The 12,065-nt window shown below is 38.6% G+C and overlaps 1 protein-coding gene across 3 annotated transcripts in view; it reads right to left on the reverse strand.

Annotated features, from left to right (window-relative positions):
- The window catches only part of LOC146332315 (dedicator of cytokinesis protein 3-like), a 287,446-nt gene that overhangs the window by 73,815 nt on the left and 201,566 nt on the right, over positions 1-12,065 (reverse strand). For all 3 annotated transcript variants that reach the window (XM_084741209.1, XM_084741201.1, XM_084741194.1), the window contains 2 exons: positions 11,802-11,950; positions 6,457-6,541 (listed from right to left, as the gene is read on the reverse strand). In XM_084741209.1, coding sequence (XP_084597335.1) covers positions 6,457-6,541; positions 11,802-11,950 — 234 coding nt within the window. The remainder of the gene's footprint in view (positions 1-6,456; positions 6,542-11,801; positions 11,951-12,065) is intronic.

Genomic DNA, 12,065 nt, shown 5'->3' on the forward strand with positions numbered 1-12,065 from the left:
TATGGAACTGATCACTGGATACCGTATCAATGATCAGTTTCCAACAATGTATGGCAAAGGTGAGCGCAGACTTCACTGACTGGAAACAGTCATGACCTGTGTTTCTTCCTCTACTTTTGAAAAGTTTATTTTTGTTTTGACTGTTGATGTTATGACCTGATTACTTCAGGACCCCCCCCACAATAAAACTGTAAAATATTCAGTCACTGATAGAGACTGATGACATTAATCACAAACTTAACAGGAATCACTTCATGTTGCTTTCATGTCCTGCTATTTCATAGTGAAAAATAACTGAGAACTTTTAAAGATCTCGTAAAGCAACAATAAATGTGTTCTGAGTTTGTTGCACCACAGAAACATGTTATTAACCATGCAGCTAAATTTGAATGATGGGCGGGGGGGTCTAGTCTAAACAGTCTAAATCCAGAATTCAGCACTACATAGTTCTCAGTGTTTTCAGCAGCCGTGTTCTAACATGTATAATGTGTTCGTGTTCCTTCAGACAGACTTTAAATTGGCTGTGAAATGATAAACCTGCCAGACCATCAGAGCCGAGGGTTCGATATCAGTTTATTAGTGAGGGTTTGTAGGAAATCTTCCTTTTCATGCAGTATTTTGACGTGCAGGTGAAGTCAGGTGGGGTGGACGGATCGGTTAAACATAGACAGGACTTTTATCCAGGGGACTGTGGTTCATGTCCTGTGTGTCTTCCTCCAATTCTATCCAACAAACACATACATAGACATATATGCTCTTAATACTTTTAAACTGACAGTGAATTATCTTGCAGTTGATTGTTTTCTTATTTTCTTATTTTGAAAAGTTCCTCTAGTCTTACTTTGTATTCTAGTATCTCATTCTGCTGCTGCTGCACTTATATTAATACACCACAGAAATAAATCGAAGTTTAATCTCGTGTTTTCTTCATCTTGACCTTTACTTGGTCAGATTTAACTACCATGACTGAAAAACACAATGAAACAGTCATTTCCATTACTGAAAATAAAAAATTTACCAACCGGGAGGCATTTGAATAATAATTTCAAGTCTAACTTTGTTTTGTTTGTTGTTATTATGATCAGTTTTCTCGTCTGTAGAGAAAACGTTCTGGGTCTGATGAAACTAAAAAAGCCTGTTACACTCCATAGATGTTTTTTTTTTCTCATCCTACATGTTAGCTGCTCTCCACCTTCCATCCTCCCATTTATCAACTTCACCACTTTATCTCTCCGTTTCTTGTTCTTCCTCCTTCTCCCACCCCGTCTCCAGATCAGTCTCTAGGCAACCGAACAAAGGGGGAATCACCACGACTTCAGTGTTTGACTGGTTCAGCTCAGCTATTTAAAGCAGGACTGATGTAAGAACACAGAACATCAAGTATCACTGAGAGACCATGAACGACCAAGAATACTCTGCACACTGCAGCAGCTCACACCTACATTAAGTCGCTGCAGCTTTTTTTCCCATTCAATAATTCTTAAAACAGAAATGTGACGCAGACTGACGCACAGATTGTCCATAAATACTTTGGACGTATAAAGAACAAAGTATTAAAAGAGATACAACATATTTTTATCTGTGTTCCAAGTAATGTCTACATTTGGCATAAGAGGCGGCACATTTTATATCTGAATATTAAAAAACTCACCATCAGCTGGTGACATGAGTGCAGACACGTCACATGACTTTTATTTAGAGAAGATGCAAAGTATCTCTGACATTTTTGTAAACGGATAGTTCCAGCCCTCGACTGTGATTGGTTGAGCTGAGTTCAAAGCCGTCGTAAAACACTTCAAAATGTCAGATTCTGTTGTGAGTTTTGATTTACTGGGTGGGCTGAGTGTGAATGAGTGGCTGATAGAGATGGACAGGATGGAGGAGGATAAAAGACAAGAGACACGCTGTATTTAATGATATTACAATATTACGATGACAGAGAAATCGAAAAGCTGGAAAAGTCAAGAAACGGAGCCAGGGTTGAATTCACCAGGATGATTAATTCAATCATCAAACCAGGATCTCCATCAGTTTTATGCCACTGTGAACAACGGAAAGGTGACCCGTGACTCCAGCAGTTGTGTTGAGTCACATGTAGACATTGTATATGTAAAAATGAGTACAGCGATCCAAACAGCCAGCTGGAGCCAGAGACTGTATATTAAATAGGTTATAATCCTGTTTAATGTATAATCAGTGGTTGAAGTGAGTTGTTTCTCTCCACCCTCTCCTCCCCAGACAGAGACTGGCAGGCTGCAGGAGCTTCGCAGGAGAGAAAGATGCACAAAACTTCGTAAATTTATAATAACAAGCATCAACTGTCAGCTGATCAGCCGTTTATTACTGTCAAATCATTGGACGATGAGTGAGCTGTCTGTCTCACTGCCTGACAAACTCCATTTAAAAGTTATAAATATTTATGCGTTCTACAAGATTGTTAATGATTTCTTACAACACATAAACAGACACTGACTCATTTGATGAAAACTATGCATTAATTTGGACTCTGATTAACATGAAAAGGACAAACAAAAACAGTTATTGCAGTCCGGAAAGGAAATTTCAAAGGGGGACACGTCTTTCCTTAATCTCTGATGACACATCGTGGTCATTTTCTGATTTACAGTAAATATACTACAGATTTCTCCTTTAGGTGGTACATCAGTGACCCACAGTCAATCCTGATGTCTGTTTAAAGATCCTGATTTTATCACGTTACCGCATCAATGAGCTACAGTAAATGATGATGTACTGCATCACTGCATGTTTTTCATCTGTAGCCTTTTCTGCTCATCTGTCTCTGGTTATGTTGTCAGTTGCCAGACATATAATTGTTGTTACAGAGTAACTTGGTTACTTTGGTTACTGTAACACAACCGCATAATTAATGATAATATCCAGATAAATGTTAATAATCATCCAATTATTTAAACATGCTTTCCACTATGACTGTGTGTTGCTGCATCTGTGCCGGACAACAGCTCTTAGTTATTCTAAAATCGCTCATTGCTTTATTATTACATGGCTTAAATACTCAATTCTGATTGGTCAGTTACAGCATTCTTAAGTCTGTTATTTCTGTATAACAGACCGTGGACACAGCCCTGATCATAGACTCTGAAGGGGAAATAAAATCACTGTTAAATCACTAAAATCATTTTAAAATTAATATTTTGTGTCAAATTATTTAATTTTTTTGGTACATAACCACATAACAAGCAGGGTAAAGTACAGTGAGCAGATCATTATCGCCATAAAATCATTGTAAATTCATAGTTTGTGTCACATAAATGTGTGCCGAATATATTTTCAGGTAAGAAACCAGGCAATAAGTGGGATAATGTTCAGTGTGCAGGTCATTATTGTGAAATAAAGTCTGACGTGGTGATGAAGGAAGTTACTCTTTACTTTGATCATTCATGTGTTTTCAACTTGTACTTCTGATATGCAGCATAATAACTCAAATCATTACTAAAGTGTCATTATAAATCTTACAAACATCTGGTTCAGATCCTCACATCAGCGAGAGTGTTTGAGTGCTGATTTGTTGCTGAGGTACCCTGATGAAGCCACCAGTAGAGGACTGGTTGTACTGGGAACCTCCCAGCTGGAAAACTGAGTGTACTGATTATGATTGTGCTAAAATAAAAACATGGAAGCTCAGGTAGCCTTTGTTCTACATGCAGGTATATATTTATGGAGTGGCATACATCATCCGATAAAGTGGTTTTCCTCATGTAAATGGTTTTGGCTGTCAGCTGTCAGTTGTGAGTGTGTGGCGTTTTACACACGAATAAAAACAACAGAAGTGCTGTCGGGGGAAGAGGACAGAACCAGCAGGACAGAGAATCAAAACACAACAACAGGTGGCTGATTTACAGCAGACGCAGACAAAACAACAACTCTATAGATTTATTTTTGTAAAACCGGGACGTCGGGGAGCACAAGGTAAGACTCCTGCTGCACGGTTTAAAAATACGTTTATGTAAAATAACTGAAGGAAGGTGACGAGGTTGTTGATGTGTGTGACTCACTGCATGTTTACTGCCCCGGCTGCAGAGGACTCAGACCCTCAGACCCTCAGACCCTCAGACCCTCAGACCCTCAGACCCTCAGACCCTCAGACCGTCTCTGTCCAGCCTCTGATTTCAAACTAAAGCTCCCCAAAACAAATCCAACCTGAAATCACCGACATGAAACCACCACAGCTGAGAGTTTAAAATCCAGACTGTGATTAAATCTGGTTTGAGGTAAATAAAGTATAAATATTTTATACAGTAATGGTAAAGTGGCAAGGCAGCTTTCCACTTGATGTTTCTGTTTGATCCTTCCTCTAATTATGAAAAAATCAGTTTATTTTTCATTCTTGATTTTATGACCTGATTTCTGCAGAACCCCGATGCTCGAAAATATTCAGTCACTGATAGAAACCGATGACAATCATCACACTTCATGTTGCTTTGTGTCCTTAGTTTATGTCTTCAGCTTTCAACATGTGTAATTAACTAAAGGCTAAAATCTGCCAGACTCAAACGTGTCTGATCAACTTTTATTGTCTGAGAAGGCAGAAACTGTTTCTAGTCGCCGCCTGATTAATGTAGTCTGGGAACCGGACAAATCTGGCAGCGTGTTGCTTCATTTTCTCTGGCAGGTACGTCTGCTCGTCCTCCGGTTCAGACAGATTTCTGCTTTGTTCTCATCAGGACAGTTGCACCTGTTTATCTACGCGGGGCAGGTTTGATATGATGACTGTACAGAGGAGTGCGTCCTTATTGGCTGTAGAGTCATTTTTCATAAACAACCAGTTATGTGAGACTCTTTTTGAATCCTCTTTCACATCAGTATTAAATGATCTGGACGGTGTATTTCCTCTAAAGGAACAAACAACTGAACCTAAAGCTTTCGTTGATAAGAAAGATGTGTTTGCTTTACTTTCGACAGGATCTGGTAAGTTTAATTTACAAACTACCATACGTCACATATTTCATTGCTCTGGATCTAAACATGCAGTTTCATCCAGATGCTTCTCTGGTCTGAACCTGTTGGAAATAGAAAATGATCCGAGAGTTTGGTCTGGTGATGTCAGACTTTGATTAATGTTCACTACCAGAAGATGAGACGAGCAGCAGAATGTATGAAATATTTATGTATCCGACACTTTCAGCTGGAGCCTCCTGAAACCCACCTGCGACTGACGCCAAATATTAAAGTTGATCAGATTAAAATGTCGATCTGATATGACTCGAGGTGATCAGCTGATTGTTTCTCTTCTGCTCCCTGTTGAACTATAAAACACCGGGACAGAGTGACGCGTCTTTTCACTCAGATACAATGTTAGTCTGAATACAGACACCAGCCACAGAGGAAAACGTTTCATTTTAACTTGAATTAAATTAAGATTAATTAACTAAAATTGATCTGCTGCTGGTGAAGTCTGTCACTTTAATCAAAATGAGGAACTACAACCTACAATACACTGTATGTTTCTGATTAAAAAAAAAAAAAGAGCGAGGGTTGAAAAGTTGTTGATAGTAAGAAAAACTTTTGTTTTCTTGACATTGTGAGATAATTCTGGAGAACTTTAATGAGCGTCTGGTTCATTTGATCAAACCTGATTCCAGCCTTCAAGATCACTGTCATCTCTGCTGGAGAAGATTCATAACTGAACAGTCAGTCGAGGCATAAATATTACGTTTTTCTTGCTGCAGTTACGTCCTTAGAGGAGATGATCTCTTTTTTGCGTGCTGGCATGTCGCTCGTGATCTCTGATAATCATTAAGTAATAAGAGGAACGGGTTCATTTTCTCGTTATTTACACATAGATAAATGCAGGCATGCATGTGTGCTGTATGGATGATTGCAACCCCTAAATGGACCCAAAACATCCTGCAGCATATTTATTATATTTATTATTATTACTATTTTTCTTACCATGCAGCAACTACAGAGCCAAACATAACATGTAGCATAACACAACATAATCATTCTCTATTTGTAATGTCTTGTATTATAATTACTGTATATTTTTCTTGATCTGTATAATTAATGTCATATAATTGTGCATTTAGTGAATAAAGTGATTCTAATTCTGATTATCTCGACATAATAAAGCTTGTTTTCTCAAGGTCATGACTTAATTAACTCATGAGATAAAATATGACTAAACATGTCCATTCTCAGCTCCTGTACTCTATCAGTTCTTTTTAAATGATGCATCTCCTTGAATGGACCTTAATATAAATCTAAAAGATGTTTGCAGAGACCGTCGTTTTCAGACTTGAGGATTTTGTGTCTATCTGACACTGCACTCATAATGGTGATGTAATCCTGGATTACAGGCTGTTTCAGTTCTGTTCACAGGAAATACCCCCCCCCCCCCCTCAGCTGGGATTACTGCGTCCCCTCAGGTTACCCAGAGTTTACACGACACTGTGGTGCACTGCATGAAGGTCTCACCATCTTATAAAGATCTGACACGCTTATCTGGTCTTCATCCACCATCTCAAACTCCTTTCTTGGCACCAAGTCCAGACCCAGGTGTCTGAGAGAGAGAAAGACATAAAGGAGGAGGGAGAATGTCAGTGTCACTGTTTTATAACCTTCACACACACCTCCTGCAGTATATTTGTTATAGAGAAACCTATACACCAACACACACACCTCACCACACACACACACACTCAGTATATTAAAGTCATTTTAGATGTGGCCTCCAGGGATATTGTTCCTCAGGATTACTTTCTGTTCAGTCTCAACAGCCACATCTTTCACCTACAGACCAGTGACCTCGCTCTTAAAGGCACGGCGCAGAATATTCGCTGTAAAACGGTTTCTTTAACCGTGAATGAGAAACTAAATGTCAATTTCTGTATTACTGGTGGCAGAAGAGGGCCTGTAAATTTTGTTTAACCGAGGCTCCAGAGGAAACCCCATCGTTCGCTGGCTGATAAAGTTTAAAAGCGGAGGATTTTATCCATTACGTTTTACTTCACCGTGACTCTTTTCTTTCACAGGAGATCTTTGAGGGAGTAAAACTGAACAAGTTTCCTTTATTTCTCTACAATGGTGTGACAGAGTGTTGCTTTTTCTTTATGTATTTGATGACTTGACTAATCGTGTTGTCTTTAAAATGTCATAAAATAGTGAAAAAGCCCCTCATAATATAGTTTTTTTCAACTGCTAACGTGCATTGGTCAAAATTAAAGTCACTGTCAAAACTCTTCACACTGGCAACAAAACCAAAATCTGTGTGAACCAAACCTGTGAATTGTTTTTTATCACTTCATGAACTTTTTTTAATATGGTAACACTCTGTTTTCCAAATTATTAAAAACACATTCAAACTGCAGATTATGTGCTTTTTCTGCAGTAACCATATTGAAACACACAGAAAATCGTATAAAAACATTTATTATCATAATAATTCTTAACACAGCTGATTGCATTTTTAGCTGAAAGCCTCCCAGGTGTCATATTTTTCATCTTGTTTCTGCTGTAAACAGAAAAGGAGATGGTAAACTGTACTGTGACGACACAATACATGTCCTGGAATTTCAGAAGTTTGTTATTTAATTAATTTCTTTATTTTTTCATAAGTAAATTACTGTATGCAAACTCCGGTAAAGTAAGATAAAACATATTGAAGCACATTTCTGATTTATTCTTATTTCATACACTGAAGTACAGCTGATAAAGAAGGAAAAGTTTCTTTATTTACGCAGTGCCTCCTGTTGTTTGTGGTTTTTTTAGGTCACTGTTGTGTTTTGGTGGTTTGACTGAGTTTTGGAGGCGACATCAACTGTTTGATTATTGTTTAGATGCATGCTGGTAACACAGACTGTATGAAGAGTTTTGAAAAGGTGGCTTCAGTATTGTCTGATATTTGTTACCAACTGGAAAAAGAATTGCAAATTACATTTCTCATTTAACCACAACACACACACAAAAAAAAAATCTGATTTACAAATCCTCACATTTGAGAACATGCGTGATGAAATATTGATTATGATAACAGTTGCATTAATCTTCTTTTGTCTGACTATACAATTAATTCACTGATGAGAACTTCCAAATTTGAAAGAGATACCAGAAGCTGTTTAATGTAAAATAAAGGATGAACCGTCGACACCAGAGGAAGATACAGTGGAGCTTGTTTTCCTATCAGGCTGCCTTTCAGTGTGAATTAGCTTTCAGGCTATAAACTAATGCTGCTGCCTCGGCTGCTGCTCTTTTTATCTGACTTGTCACTTCTCTCGCCAGCTGGGGACTGAATTAGCAGAGATCTGCTTGATGAGATAAGCAGCACCTAGTTATCTTATTTTTGAGAGCTACTGTGGCTTCAGATGTTTCAGTCCATGTTCGTTTTTGTCTGGCAAAGTCACTGCCTGCCTCGAATATCTCTGTTAACAAGACCACAAGACTCAGCTTGGACCACGGACTGTATTAAAAAGGGGATGTAGCTACTGCAGAAAAGCCTTACTTGCATTCTTTCTAATGGCCAGCAGGGGGCGACTCCACTGGTTGCAAAAAGTCATATGATTGTATGTATTCTTATGGTAAAATGAGCCTACTTCTCACTTGATTTATGACCTCAGTAAACAGTTTCGCAATGAGTTCATGGTCTCATTCTGTAGTTTCAAGTCTTCTTCAATACAGCATGAAGTTTATTTTGTAAATTATGGTCACATGTAGAGTTTTAGCTGACAAGTCTTTACCACATAAACATGTCAGTCTGAATAAAGGTGTAGAAATCCATGGCACTGTGCACATTTAAATTTGTGTTCATGTTTGATCCTTTGGATCGTACATCTCCATCACCATATTGGTCCTGGTGAACAAATACATGTAAATGGAGCAGCTGGGGGGTTTTTTTGGATAAAAAGCACTATAATATTTACTTTTCCCATCTGATTTCACTGAGTCACTTTCATTTTCAAAGGTTCACGATCTATGTGTGGAAGGTAAAAAAACCTTCCCAGCTGGATTCGCCAGAGCACGTGAGAATCCATCTTGCCAGGCTTCAAGTTATCCATTTGTGTCCACAACAAAAGTGGTGCAGCCAATCAGCAATGGCGGCTCCTGAAGAGGTCCGCGTAGATACTGTGATCGCATCGGTTATTTCTTCATTGAAAGAAGAGCAAAGAACGACACTGATGGAAAAGATGTTTTCGCTCTTCTCCTGACTGGCCTCAGCAAGAGTTTGATCTGATTGGTTGAGGTTATCCTGGGTTAGAAGTGACAGACAGATGGTTCATCCAATCACCTGCCAAGTGTTCTTTGAAAGTTTCCAAACTGTTTCTTCACAGATGGTTCTGTGTAACAAACCATCTGGCGTGTCAAGTTATGAAGATCATAGACCCTTCAATGTAACATGACTCATTGAAATTGATTGAAAATTATTATATAGATTATAGATTTACAGTTTTATAGTTTTATCATTTTATCCAGATGATGCACACCTTTGCCGTTTACATGTATTTGTTCACGAGACAGTCCTGCCACGACCAATACGGCGTCAACGTTATCATATCAACATATCGCAGCTACAAGCCGAAGTAATCGAAACAGCATCTATGAATTAAAAGTCAACACTTTCACAGTTTTCAGTCCATGAATGTTAACTGTGAGATCATTATTGCCTAAAAATATCATGTTCAGTGACAGTACTTTTTGTATTAATCCTGGTTTTCACTGCCCAGAATCAGCATCTTTATTAATATCAGCGGTAACATGAAATATGGATGCACCTTACAAACCAAGCTAGCTAGTGCTAATGTTAGCTGATAACTTAGCATTTGCTACGCTCCTCCTCAGCTCCACGTTCTCGTCTAAATATGGTCACGTCTAGCTTTAAAAAAAAAAAAAAAAAGTCAAACTCCAGGCTTCAGAGTGGTTCTCTACAAACCACTGGGTGACATGAAGGTGGCTTTGTCCACTTTATTCTATGGCCTGTACACATTATATATAATATACACATTAATATCACTACCAGCACATAATTGCAACTTGTGTCAAAAAAAATCTGACCTATCCCTTTAATAAATACAGCAGAAATAGTAACACCTAATATTACTTCTACTGTAGTATAAATATAATTGTTTTGTTTGTTTTTATTGTCTTTCAAATGTAATTTCTTTAATGTTTTAACTATTTTTCTGCTTGGTTTCACATTTTGTTTTTATTGTTTTAATGTAATTTAATGTGTTCTTAATGTTTTCTCTTGAATTTATTTCTGTGCCGCTGTGAGGCACTTTGAATTGCCGCGTGTCTGAACAGTACTGTATAAATAAATGTGCTCCGTCTTACTAAAAACTGAAAAACACTCTTTAAATACTACTGCTAGTCGGCTTTACATACATCACACATTTCATACAGCAAGCGTAACTCAGTGTCAGTATTATCACTGCTACTCTAAGACTAATAAAGATGATCTTTGTTGCGTCTTGTGAGCGAACACATCACCTCTCAGTCTGTCTCTCCTCCCCACAGACAGCAGACTGGAGCTTTAAATAACCCGTTACAGTTCTGGGCTGCCTACCTTTCATTTCTCCAGTATTAATACCTCAATCCCGAGTCAACAGGCAATTTCTCTCCATTTCATTTGTTTTCCATCAGCCTTTTGACAATCTCCCAGGAGTCTGTTCAACCACTGGTGTAACAGCTTCATCCACCTGCCTCCAATCAAACTTTGATTTGCCCTGAGTGGGTGTCAGGGGAGCCGCCGATCTGCCGTCTGCAGGGCTGATTTAGAGTTCAGATCGTCTTCAAACAGAAACACATCCATGTGTAGGATGGTTGTGTTATTCTTCAGTAGGAAACACTTCAAGTCAATAAAACTATCGACATTTATCAATATACAAAAATCCTTTATCCTGATTTGATTCAAGAGTTTTAGAACGAAATCCATTAAAGGCAGTTTTGAAAAACAAAAACATATATAGACTTTTTACTGGATACAACTGCTGACAACTATATGTGTTAGAGTGTGTGTGTCTGTGTGTGTGTGTGTGTGTGTGTGTGTGTAATGTCAGCAGGAGTACTGGTGTAGGAAGCGGCAGCAAAACATATTTTAGACAACTAAAAAGTTCAGTATCAGTTTCAGTATTGACTATATTTAAAATATTTTCACTGCTTTATTTTGCAGCATTTAAGGACAGGAAACTGCTGTTATATAAGCCAAATATTGCTTTCAACTACTAAACCAGACTCCACTTGCAAAATCAGTCATTTTACCTCGCAGAACAGGGTAAGAGGTTTAAATGGTAAGTTTGGGTTCGCTGAAGTCACACAATAATGCAAATAAGCAAACAGCCGAATGCAACGATACACAAGGAACTCTCGTGTTCTGTGAGGTAAAATTAGTGTTTTTGCAAAAAGAGTCTGGTTGGTTTCAACAGAAACAGTCGGTCTGAGAACAAGGTAAAGTGTTGAAAATATTCTAAATTAGTGATACTGATTTTTTAATGTGCCTAAAACACATTTTGTTGCTGACGCGGTTCACAGCAGTACATCGCTTAGCTTCTTACACCGGTACTCCTCATCTTCTACAGGTAATACACTGACTATGGATAAGCAGCTCATACAACCCAACTCTAACTAATCAAACCTTTCTTTTAAAGATTTTAAATTCCAATAAATCAAGGACAACTGGACAAACTTTTTGCTGTGGAAGATTTGTGTGAAAGCTCCAGAACAGCCACTAAACGAGTGAATCCCTTCACTCTTCTTGTTTATCAGGTGTATCAGTGTGTGTAAATGTGTGTATGAATACTGCACGTGTGTGTCAGTGTGTGTGTTCTCACTCGTTGCCCCAGTCCAGCCTGACGGTGATGTGTCTCTTGACGTCTCGGCTCTGGTCCTGCGTCAGGTGACCGGACAGCAGCTGCCTCCTCAGGTCGATCAGCTCCATCATCACGTGGCGGACCTTGTAGAACAAATCCACCTTGTGTTTCTGATGGAGGGAGACAGAGAGACGGAGGGGGGAGGGGGGACGGGGGACAGGGGGAGGATGGGGGTTAGATTCATCTGTTGTTCAGCAGACTAGATTCATCCCATCCATCTCATGA

The sequence above is a fragment of the Lutjanus erythropterus genome, chromosome 2, assembly GCF_056507025.1.
Source record: "Lutjanus erythropterus isolate fLutEry1 chromosome 2, fLutEry1.hap2, whole genome shotgun sequence".
Classification (NCBI taxonomy): Eukaryota; Metazoa; Chordata; class Actinopteri; order Lutjaniformes; family Lutjanidae; genus Lutjanus; species Lutjanus erythropterus.